This window comes from Alosa pseudoharengus, unplaced genomic scaffold (assembly GCF_046254945.1).
Source record: "Alosa pseudoharengus isolate Yale_2024_CS ecotype anadromous, Long Island Sound unplaced genomic scaffold, YU_APseudo_1.1 YU_APseudo_1.1_scf_22, whole genome shotgun sequence".
Classification (NCBI taxonomy): Eukaryota; Metazoa; Chordata; class Actinopteri; order Clupeiformes; family Clupeidae; genus Alosa; species Alosa pseudoharengus.
Window position 1 is genome coordinate 2,785,842 of NW_027468680.1, and position 12,672 is coordinate 2,798,513.

At 41.7% G+C, this 12,672-nt stretch overlaps 1 protein-coding gene across 2 annotated transcripts in view; it reads left to right on the forward strand.

The window, feature by feature from the left end:
* Positions 1-12,672, forward strand: part of LOC143139628 (prolyl 4-hydroxylase subunit alpha-1) — a 40,332-nt gene that overhangs the window by 4,031 nt on the left and 23,629 nt on the right. For both annotated transcript variants that reach the window (XM_076300241.1, XM_076300242.1), the window contains exons 3-6: positions 470-609; positions 2,212-2,349; positions 3,558-3,797; positions 10,331-10,485. In XM_076300241.1, the coding sequence (XP_076156356.1) occupies positions 470-609; positions 2,212-2,349; positions 3,558-3,797; positions 10,331-10,485 (673 nt within the window). The remainder of the gene's footprint in view (positions 1-469; positions 610-2,211; positions 2,350-3,557; positions 3,798-10,330; positions 10,486-12,672) is intronic.

Genomic DNA, 12,672 nt, shown 5'->3' on the forward strand with positions numbered 1-12,672 from the left:
CTAATGTGTTCTGTGATGTTAGGGTAGAACACTACTGATGTGTTCTGTGATGTTAGGGTATAGAACACTACTGATGTCTAGTGGTTCTGTGATGTTAGGGTATAAAACACTACTGATGTGTTCTGTGATGTTAGGGTATAGAACACTACTGATGTCTAGTGGTTCTGTGATGTTAGGGTATAAAACACTACTGATGTGTTCTGTGATGTTAGGGTAGAACACTACTGATGTGTTCTGTGATGTTAGGGTAGAACACTACTGATGTGTTCTGTGATGTTAGGGTATAGAACACTACTGATGTGTTCTGTGATGTTAAGGTAGAACACTACTGATGTGTTCTGTGATGTTAGGGTATAGAACACTACTGATGTGTTCTGTGATGTTAGGGTAGAACACTACTGATGTGTTCTGTGATGTTAGGGTATAGAACACTACTGATGTCTAGCGGTCTCTCTCTCTTCCTCTCCAGAGTGCTGAAGGTCTTGCAGGGCCTCTCTGTTGACCAGCCAAGTGACCTCAGCAACCCCATCACAGCCTACCAGCTGGTGAACCGAATCAAATGGAAGTTTAATGACATAGTGAGGTACACCCAACAGAGGCCCTCAGACGGTATGACCATACTGTGGTGTGTGTGTGTTTTAGATTTTACCATGGCCATGACATCCTGCCATGTCCCACGCTGTGGTGTGTGTGTGTGTGTTTTAGATTGTCGGTATGGCCACAGCATCTAGTCACGTTTCACAATGTGTTCTTTTACAATAAGAAGGGAACTATATATGGTAGCTTAAAGGATAATTCCGGTATTAAGCACTTTGAGTCCCTTTCCGGGTTTGTTTTGGATGAACTAGAGTGGTGGACACCGAAATTTTGACGATTGGTCCTGTCTCGACTTTTCTGACTCATTTTGAATCGCCTTTACTGCTTCAGAGTGGCTGCCTATGGGCATAAGTATAAGTAGTATAAGTATATATACTCTTTTGGTCCCGTGAGGGAAATTTGGTCTCTGCATTTATCCCAATCCGTGAATTAGTGAAACACACTCAGCACACAGTGAACACACAGTGAGGTGAAGCCCACACTAATCCCGGCGCAGTGAGGGGGTTAGGTGCCTTGCTCAAGGGCACTTCAGCTGTGCCTACTGGTCGGGGTTCGAGCCGGCAACCCTCCGGTTACAGGTCCGAAGTGCTAACCAGTAGGCCACGGCTGCCCTTTATAACCTTTTCTTTTTACCTTTTCAAGAATGAATGCGACTCCAACCGCTTAACGTACAGACATGTTGAAATAACCGTTCTGAAGGTCTGGAGTGGGGCAAGAGAGTTATTAGTTTATTTTTCCCCCATAGACTTGAATGGCTGTGATGTCATAATGGCCTAAAGCCAGCTGAGTAGTTCCCGGGCTAATCAGAACACTGGCACAGGTGTCACCTGTGAATCCAACTGTCTCAGCTTCTAATGCATTCAATCTGGCACTCCCCTAAAACTTCACATCCCGTAATTAACTTGTGCGCATGCGTAGTAGCGTTCTCCTTGCGTCATTGATTCCTACAGGCCACTTCACACACACATAATTGCGTTCAACCACACTGCTTTCAAGCATCCTCTTGAAGAAAGTTTACTTTCTTGTTGTCTGGTTCGTACAACAAACGACGACGAAACGGACGTTTTCCTACCACACCCAATGTAAGTTACAATTAATTTGTGTTTTTTATTCGAATGGAGTGTGTGAAGTCTGTTTAAAACGACTCGGCTAATCAAGTAAGCAAGCAAGCTGGCGTTAGCTTCAAACTTGTAGCTTAGCAACATACTCATAGATGCTACGACGTTAAAGGGGTATTCCACCATTTGGGGAAATACACTCGTTTTCCACCTCCCCTTGAGTTAAACTGTTGAGTTTTACCTTTCCCCAGTTCATCCAGTCGTTCGCTGAGTCTGACGGTAACACTTTTAGCTCCAGCTCATTGAATCAGATTAGACCCTTAGCTTATGCAAGTACGCGATTCAAAACGAGTCAGAAAAGTCGAGACAGGACCCATCATCAACATTTCGGTGTCCACCACTCTAGTTCATCCAAAACTATCCAGAAAATGGACTCAAAGTGCTAAATACCGGAATTATCCTTTAACATTCATTCATTGTTGTTTTAATGAGTGTGTGTGTGTGTATGATGTACTGTTTACGTGTGTGTGTGTGTTGATGTGTGTGTGTGATTCAGATTTTCTGGAGGCCCTGTCCTCAACACTTGAAGACCTCCCAGAGCAGCAGGAGGTGGACGGAGTGGCACTGGGCCTCATCAGACTGCAGGAGATCTACAGGCTGGAGCCGCAAAGCATCATGGGACATGGCCTGGCAGGTACACACACACACATATACACACACACACACACACACGGGCATCTGTACACACATACACAGACGCAGATACATAAACACACACACACACACGGGCATCTGTACACAAATGTATACACATACATAAACATGCACACACACATGTGCACACATACAGATACACACAGGTACACAAACACACACACCTGCAAGCACTCACGACATGCACACACATACACTCACACAAACAAGCATATACACACACAAATAAAGTAACACACACACATGGGCACCTGTACACACAGTCACACACACACCATACCTGTCAACACTCCCGTTTTTCCCGGGTTTCTCCCGTATTTCAAGGTCATCTCCCAGCACCCTCCCGTTTTGTTATTTCTCCCGGAAAACTCCCGTAATTTGCATGGCCATCAAACTTCATTTTAAAATCATTGATCCATTCAGGTTGCCAGATTGTGTATAAAAAATACACCCTACACATACACGATCACTTAGTTTCAATTTCAACCGTTTTGTCATAGACTAAAACCTGGCAACCCAAAACCCAAATAAGGAAGCGGGTGCTGACTGCGCAGCCTGAGTCTCATCGTAAGCAAGCGGGCTAGTTGAATGGCCTACTCCAGAACTAGCTGTTGTGAAATTGTTGGGAATTTAATTGATTAACACATCACATAAACTGTTATTGAGTGTTGTTGATACACTAAACTTGTGCCCTCGGAACCAAATCTGACAGCAAGCAGCTTTGGAGTTTTGGAAGTAGGCTGCAGGCAGGTAAGGTAATGGTATGGTAAAAGTAACGACCGAAATGCAGTATTGAAACACGTGTATGAAACGTATTAAATATGCAAACACAGATCCGGTATAAACACTGACCCCCCCCCCCCAAAAAAAAAATCTCCCGTTTTTGGAAAGCTAAATGTTGACAGGTATGACACACACACACATATGCACACACATACATAAACACACACACATGCGCACACGTACATAAACACACACACATGCGCCCACATACATATACACACACACACACACACTCACACATTTACACACTCACACATACACACAGATACTGTACACAAACACACACACACCTGCAAACACACACCCACATGCACACACATACACTTACACAAACAAGCACATGCACACACACATAAAGTAACACAAACACACACACACACCTACGACTGTGTATTTCTTCCCCAGGTACGAAGCAGGCCTCCCGGTTAAACCCAGACGAGTGTTTCCACGTGGCTAAGGTGGCGTACGAGAATCAGAAGTTCCAGCTGGCCTGTCTGTGGCTGCAGGAGTCGTACCAACTCCTGAAGAAAGGGAACGCAGCCTGGGTCTCCATCAGTGATGTGAAGCTTCTTTTCGCCTCGTCAGCCTTCAGCCTGGGGGACGTCGACACGGCCATTGACCTCACCGAGCAGGTGGTGGACGAGGGTAGGCTATGTCATTACCAGCAGCAGTGATGTCAGAGCAATAATGTTGACTGGTGTTCAGGCTGCGTAGCTTTTCCTATATGTAGGCTACAAATGGCTGTAGAACCCATTATCCACTCAGTAAAAACAACTAGTCCATGTGAGGAAATACACACAAAAACAAAACAAAAAATGTTTCACCATTCGACACTACTGTCATATAGGCTATGCAGTTAGTGTGTAGGATAGGTTACTGCTAACCTGACTCTCGCCAGATGAATTTTGTTTCGCTTAGCTCCGCCTAGCTTCACTCACATTCATCTGGGATCTCTTCCGTTGAGAGTGATTTCTGCACCAGATTTTATAGTAGAGCCAATCAGGACGCAGGGCGGGAGTTTCATAGATGTGACGTAGCGTAGAAGCGACTGAGACTGTTCTCAGAGTCACGGGTTGGCTTCGATGTGAGTGGTTGAAGTAGCAAATCAATAGATGACGGACAAGTGACTTATCCAATCATATGCAAGCATTTTTTGATTAGGCCCAGCCTTCTGAAGCACCACTCCAATGGATTGATCCCAGATGGATGAGTGGTGCTAGGCGGAATGAAATTCATCTGGCGAGAGTCAGGTTAGGTTACTGCAGCTAGGCTATGCAGTTGGTGTGTAGGATAGGCTACTGCATATAGGCTAGGTTATGCAGTTAATGTGTAGGATAGCTTACTGCAGCTAGGCTATGCAGTTGGTGTGTAGGATAGGCAGTGTTGGGCAAGTTACTTCAAAATCGTAATGTACTATGCATTACTTATTACTGTCATTTCAAAGTAATTTGTTACATTATAATATTACTGTCTCTGAATTGTAAGGCATTACACTACTATTGCATTACTTTTAAGTTACTTTCACCAAAATATCTAGAAATATGGATTTGCCATTCTAAATGCAGTTTATTACGCTCAATGCAGCTTGCTCTTCCAATGGAGGGAGATGTGGTATAGCATAATGACTGAGCTAGGCTTAAGGCAACAGTAGAATGCAATAGGCGCAGTGCTCATAATGCAATACAAGTAACAATCATAGTCAGAATTTTGTTAAAAACCGACAAAAGGTCAAAGTCTGGTAAATTGTGATAGAAATACTGTAACTTTAAGGCCTAGGCCTACTCATTAAAATCAATAGAGAGCCTACTATATTGTAAATCAAAGCTTAAAGGAACCGTATGTAAGATTGTGGCCAAAACGGGTACTACAATCACTTTCAAATTACTGTAGAGCGGTGTATCCCCTTCCCCACCCCTCTGACTGGCAGAGTTGGCAACCGGATGACGAAACACTACTGACTTTGTGATTAGTAGATAGGTGGAGGGTGGCGCATTAGGCCAAAACACATGACAACATCAACATCAGTTGAGGGCTGCAACTTCACTTTTCTAAATGACAATATCCTGGCCAGACTACTGTTGTCAGTGATATAAGAATTTGAAATGAACATGATTTCTTAATGTCTAGTGACATATCAGGGCAATTTTATGATTAATTGAAATACATTTTTTACATACGGTTCCTTTAATAAAGACATGTCAAGATGGTGGCCTGCTGGCCATTTCGGTGCCCTATGTGAGTGGCTTTGAGTGAGTGACATTTAAATGATAACTCAAACACCTAAAGTAAAATAAAAGGCCTATTATTTACAGACCATTACTGTGTATTTTTAAACATTAATTTCTGAAGAAATGCTGTTTTACTTATAAATGGTGCACTGTCACTTTAAGAGCATTGATCTTTACGTTGTCATAATGCCCTTTTGCTAGCTCTTGTTTACAAGCCTTATTTGTTTGAGTTACATTGATAGCACAATATTAACAATAATATGCACAATGTTAAGTTGTTTTAAGCAACCTTCATTGCTTTGGAAATGAAAGTATGCAATGACATGTTGCTTCACATTTCGTTTTGCGAATACAAGTGAATTATGAGCCTGGTATCCACCTAGCTATCTGAATGGAATGCGTTTCAGTCGACTCAGCATATCATGTGCTTCATGTAGCCCAGGGGTCTCAAACTCAAATGAGCTGGGGGCCAATTCTGCCAACGTCATCTGATTGGAGGGCCGGCTATTTCTGAAAATGCAATGTTCTTTTTTTCAAATACCACACAAAACTGCAAACAGAAAGTGCAAGTGTTTTTATCTAGTTTTAGACACCTGTGCTAGCAACCTTAGCTTATAAATAAAATAATGATAAAATAAATATTAATACAAATTATAAAACAAATGAAAAGCATAAAAACAGGTATGTGTGTGTTTCACACCAAATAAAAATATTTTCCTCAAATAACTTTTTTAAACCTGGCAAACTATAGGCGTCAGGGTTAAGAAAGCAACACTATTGGATTTTTATATCAAAATTTCAAAAGGCCATGGCTTGAAAGTGGTCAGAGATAAAGTCCTTCTGTAAATGTAAAAATCTTTGAGTAAAACAAAAGTTTATGAAGGGGGTAAATTTACCCATCTAATTTGCCACTGGATGGCAAGCACCTCAAATGATGCACCTTTTAATAAATACTGGATGAACATATTTGAGCAGGTTTACTTTACTTTTTTCATATTACCCACATAACAAATTAACAGGAAAACACCTAAGATGTATACCAACACCTAAGATGTATATGGTTTCTAAACCACAAGGCCTACAATAAAGTATTCTGGTTAAATGAGTTCGGAGTACCCAGAAGTTCGCATCATATTGCGGGTGACTTTGTAGTTTAGAGCCCTATTTCTACTAGCCCTGCTGTCTGTACCACGTCCATTACGGACACTATCATCACGATTACCACTGCAACCTCCAAGCTATGTTGGGCAGAGGGTCGAAATAAGCATGGTATGCTTAGTGGACACCGTCGTATACACGCAGACGCACCTCCATTCAATAGACGATCGATCATAATCTCCAAAAGGATATTCTCCTTCAGATTTAGAATAGGTGAATAACATAGCCTATCTATCACACGTAAACGTATGTCAACATTTGGTGTAGGCCTATTTCTGCTTAATTTCTGCTTCAACTTATGCAACACTATGGCCTGCATCGCTTCCGCGTCATTACAAATGCACGTCTTTGTGTTTCTCGCGTGTAGGCTAATACAAGTATTTCCTGAAAACTTTGCGCAGCGATTCTGGGTTTGAATGAAGCTCTGGATGTCTAGCACATAGTGGAGCAGAGTACAAATGAGATTTGTCACCGTACTTGGAACTATCGTCTATTTTAATCAGTATCGTTGTTTGTCACAATTAAAAAGTCTCAAGGGCCACCGGATTACATTATTATTTTGACATACGTCGCGGGCCGGAATTGGGCCGGACGCGGGCCGGATTTGGCCCGCGGGCCGGGTGTTTGAGACCCCTGATGTAGCCTAAATGCTTGGAAAACGAATGATTGAAGACCCACCAATTCTAGTACTACGTGGTAATTGAGAGAACCCAAAAGGTATCAAACTTGCATGTAACATCGTGTTAGTGCATTTTGACATTGTAAACGTTATTGATGAAGAGTGAAACGCAGTTTGCAGTAAAGCTACTATTCATTGGTTACATTTGGGTGCCCCCTCTGTCCTTTGGTGCCCAGCGCAAAGTGCGTGATGCGCGTGGTGGGAGCGGTGGCACTGCCAGGCTACACAATCTTTTTCTGCATTTCTATCCCTTTATTCTCTTCAATTCAAGTTCACAACACAAAGCTGACATGCACAACAGCATAGTTTGTGTTTTATCAAGAATCAAAAAGATTAGCGTGGCACTACTTTAGATGTTTCATTAATTTACTTGTGCTATTTCGCGAGCTGAGAGATATTTCGGTTTCGCACACAAAGTGCACTAACTATTATGTTCTTCATAGCCTTGTCTCTGACAAGCTGAAAATAATGAGCGTAGGCTTATGTCCATCCCGCAAATAGAGTCCGCCTGCGAGTCTGCTGCAGCCACAGTCATATTCAACCAGTATCAGGAGATAACGTTCTACTATTTTGCGCGGATTTTTTCTCCTCTGTTGTTCTCGCGTGGTGTTTGCGAATATGTATCAAAACAAAACAAGCGCTTAATTTTGGGTTAAACTGCATTGTAACGCGCGTTACTGAAGTTTGTACCGAGTAAATATTACCCAATTTATTTTTTGTAATGCCTTACATTACCGCGTTACCGCAAACAGCAATATATTACAGTAATTACATTACTTTTGTAACGCATTACTCCCAACACTGAGGATAGGCTACTGCATATAGGCTAGGCCAGGGATTCCCAAACTGTGGTACGCGTACCCCCGGTGGTACGCGAGCTGCTTCTAGGGGGTACGCAAGATGCAAAGGGCTATGGCGGACAGGTGTAAAATGAAAAATTTAAATCTTTTGTAATTAATTCATGAATAAATACATAATTTCGAATCAGGTCATAATGATATGGAAACATGAAATTAAAGGATATCATTTATAAACTCTGTATGTGTTCATCTAAAAAAGGGCAGCTTATTAAACATGACGCCTGGAATAGCTAATAGAATGCGTTACTTTTGAATGCATTGGATGGTCCGTGGTCCGTGGGGGGAAAGTTTCGCGGATATAACAGGTTTTTGAAAACAACAAAAACAGAAAGGAGGGAAGGAGCAAAGCTAGGAGTTTTTTCAGATGGGCAAGAAAGGTAACATTAAGCTAGGCTTTACATTTAACAAACTAAAGGTAGCCTAAGTTTAGCCTTTCTAGGCTGTATAGCCTAATGTTGTCCAAACGAATACATCCTTGTCAGGCGTTGTTGTAGGCCTATTGTAAGATATTGTATGTGGATGTAGTTAGGCTACTATGCAGGCTACTTTTCATAACTTTTTAACTGACCAAATGCACGCACCTAAAACCGGGAAACGGACAAATATTGTCAACGGGGGGGGGGGTTATAGAATGCGTTACGTTTTTATGTGTTTATGTGTCGGATGGTGGGGGTACGCGAGCCGAGTCGGAATGTAGGCGGTGGTACGCGGGGGGGAAAGTTTGGGAACCGCTGGGCTAGGCTATGCAGTTGGTTTTTAGTATGGGGTACTGCATATAGGCTAGGGTGACCAGATTTGGGTTTGTGAAAAGAGGACACTTCAGTGGGGGCGGGGGAGGTCGACATGGTGACTATGTATGATAATGAGCTTGATTGGCCGGCCCAACGCTAACAGAAAAACACTGCCTCAAAAGACTATTTTGAACACTTAAAAGTTTTCAATGTGCAAGAACAATAATTACAATAAAAGCGAGCTCTATACGCGCAAGATATATTTGGATGGCAACCCATCTTTAATGTTGCATATCTCTAAATTTGATCCAAGGTCTTTCTGAAAATACAAACTGAATCTTTTACAGTAGCCTAGCTCTATAATTTTGAACAATCTGTTTTAGAGCTTAATAATCCTGACTTGTGAAAACAGTTGTGTTGATGGGGACTGATGTGGATATGTTGTCCATTTTCTTATATCTATTCAATCATGTCTGGTCTATTATTAGGCTTACCTCTTTTCAATCCATTATTATTAGATATTTTTTGTAAAGAAATAGGGCTACATCTATCCCTTGTGTTATGCCAACATATTTAATTCACCTGCATATAGGCTACAGTAGCCTACATAGAGGATTATTGACATCTGCTGTTGTCAGTATGCAGGCTATCCTTTAAAGGCAGTTTAAAGGGATAACCAAAGTGCAGTTTCCTACCCAAAGCTAGAAAGTTGCTAGGTCGGCAATCGTCCAGAGAAGGCCGCTCAGACAATGGCAGAAGTGTTCGTCATGTTTTTTACAGTCTATGGTTATGATTTGATGTGCCATCAAAATGTTTTTGGAGACGTAATGTTAAAAGGTCGAAAAACTCTGTCACTTTAGCTGATGAGCTCTCACCCCTCGCTGCCGTTCGATGCTTTGCTGAATATTGTCTAGCCTACCTGTAGGTCGGTCGTTGGCACCTTTATTTGCGACCGACATGTAAGTGCCTGCTTTGCAGGTTAGGCACTCAGCTGTTGATATCGACCGAGACAAAAACATGGAAATTTACGCTTTTAATTCGTCAGTGAACTTACACTAAACAAGGAAGTTTGCGCTATTGAGGTGACTGACTGACCAATTAAATGTTTGAGATTACTATCGACCAATGACGGTAGCTAAGGTCAGGCTCAACACCCTAACGTTACACTTTCCACTCAATGCAAAGCGAACTGTAGGGGGAGGGCGTGACTAGTATGTGAATGGCTATCCATGAATGAAACATGAATGAAAGAGAGAGCAATGCAAATTCGCTGTAAACACGTTTGAGGCTAAAATAAACAAAATCCCGGACGACTTTGTAATTCCGCCCGGACACATTTTTAGGTTTCAAAAAGAGGACATGTCCGGGCAAAAGAGGACGTCTAGTCACCCTAATATAGGCTATGCAGTTGGTGTGTAGGATAGGCTACTGCATATAGGCTAGGCTATGCAGTTGGTGTTTAGGATAGGCTACTGCATGTTTGGGCATCGGTCAAATCCGTCCTTGTCCTCATGTTCTCCAGAACCAGCTAATGAAGAGGCCCGGCTCCAGCTGCTGAGGTACCGGCTCCACAGAGTCACCCAGCCGATCTTCTTTAGGACCATTGACCTGTTTACGATACCAGAACCATCCAACACGTCCTACGTGGCCCTGTGCAGAAGTCAGCGCAGCAGAATGGCAAGTTACCTTACTCCTTTAACTACAGTTCATTAGCCTAGCTAATGTTTTAGATTTATCATTTAAGCAGTTCAATAGTAGGGGTCGACCAATTATCGGCCTGGCCGATTATTAGGGCCGATATTTAGCATTTTTATAATAATTGGTATCGGTCATTTTTTCCACCGATAAGCCGATATTGAAATGGATAAAAAATGAAACGTGCTACTTTGTCTGTAAAGCGTCTCTCACTCCCTGAATTTGCTACTATGTGGTCAAGAGCATTGTCCCGCCCACTACACCGTCTGATTTGTTAGTTAGCACGAATGCAGCCAATCAGGATCGAAGACTGAACACAGACAAAGTTTAGGATTCTCACTGAGGCAGACTGGGCTTCAGCTGTAGCCTACGGAGCTATTTTTCGAAGGTAACGGCTCCCACACACAGCTGAACGTCAACGCATTCCAGTGGGTGTTCCCGACGGTAGCTGGGCATTTCTCAGATTTCGGGCCTATTTGGGTACCTGAAATTTTGAAAAATAAAATTCTAAATTTGACTAATTGGTATGCATCAAGTTATCAGTCATTTTGATAGGAGTAACCTTGTGAGCTTGGTTGAGACCACAATATAAGGGAATTTATGATTTTTTGTCATTTTTCAGGTAAATGTCATTACCATCACATCATCTAATATGTACATTTTAAAGATGAAATGGTCAATCAGTGATCAATCAATGATCAATTATGGTTTCACATGAAGTCTATTTTATCTTGAACTTATTAGAATTGTTGAATTTTACTTACAACATGAATTATAGTCGTTTAAGTATCTTATTTTTGGATTTTTTCACTCGACCCTGGCTTGGAATTTCATTTATTTGAAATAAATGCCATATATCATATCTGTTTTCATCCAGTGGCAATTTAGACTGTCCAACATTGTCAAAAATATCTAATTAATGTAATTTATTGTAATTTATACACACTGTAAAAAATAATAAGTAATGGTTACTTGAAAAAAGGGTGGAAACTCGTTGCCTTAAATAAGTTAAGTAAACAAAACTTTTCTCTTCCAAGTTATGTTTACTTGATGTCTACAAGTAATGCTTACTTAGAAGAAGTTATCCTTACTTAAGACTTTAAAGTTCTGGTTACTTACTTCCAACTAGTAAAGTTTACTTCATGCCCTCGAGTAAAGCTTACTTAAAAACAAAGTTGTATTTACTACTGTTAAATGAGTTACCCTTACTTTGAGTTGTAAAGGGTACTTTATGTTGGATAGTAAAGTTTACTTGCAGAATGTACACAAATAGTTGGCACTATTAGATTAGATAACTTTATTGTCATTTTGCAGAGTACAAGTACAAAGACAACAAAATGCAGTTTGCGTCTAACTAGAAGTGCAAAAAAAGCAGAAAAATGCAATGTGATATACAAAGACAGGTGGTGCATAGACAGGATAAGAAATATGCGGTGTAAACAGTAGTATACAGTTGGTTTACAGAAGGTGGTTTAGAGTAATATAAATTAGGTATAAATATGTGCAGTGTATTAGCAGAATAAATATGGATATTCGGTATGAACCATATAGACATATATGTACAGTATACAGCTATGTGCAGTGGGGTAACATTGTAGTGCAGAAACAGTAACATTATAAGAGTAGTAAGAATATGTGTATGTGCAGGATGAATAGTATGAAGAGCAGTAGAAAATGCCATGTATAAGTGTAATTACAGTATGTACATTTGTAAATAAATAGAACACTATGGGTGGGATAGAGTAGTGCAATTGTCCGCGGGGGTGGGTGTCCCCCGTCAAGGTTTCCATGGTCATGGTGGACACCTCAACAGGCACAGGCAAGGAGGCATCGGGCGGGGGCTTAGTTGGTTGGTTGTCACCGGGATGCAGAGCTAGAGTTCAGTAGGGTGACAGCCGCAGGGAAGAAGCTTCCTCTGAACCTGCTGGTTCGGGTGCAGAGAGACCTGTAACGCTTCCTAGAGGGGAGTGGGGTGAACAGTCTGTGGTTGAGGTGAGAACAGTCTTTGATGATGCTGCGCGCCTTACGCAAGCATCACTTGCCCTGGATGGCCTTGATGGAGGGGAGTGAGGAACCGGTGATGCGTTGGCCAGTTTTCACCACCCTCTGCAATTTTTTTCGGTCGTATTCTGGTGTAACCTCCATGTTTCAATCTGTAGTGTTTGAGCA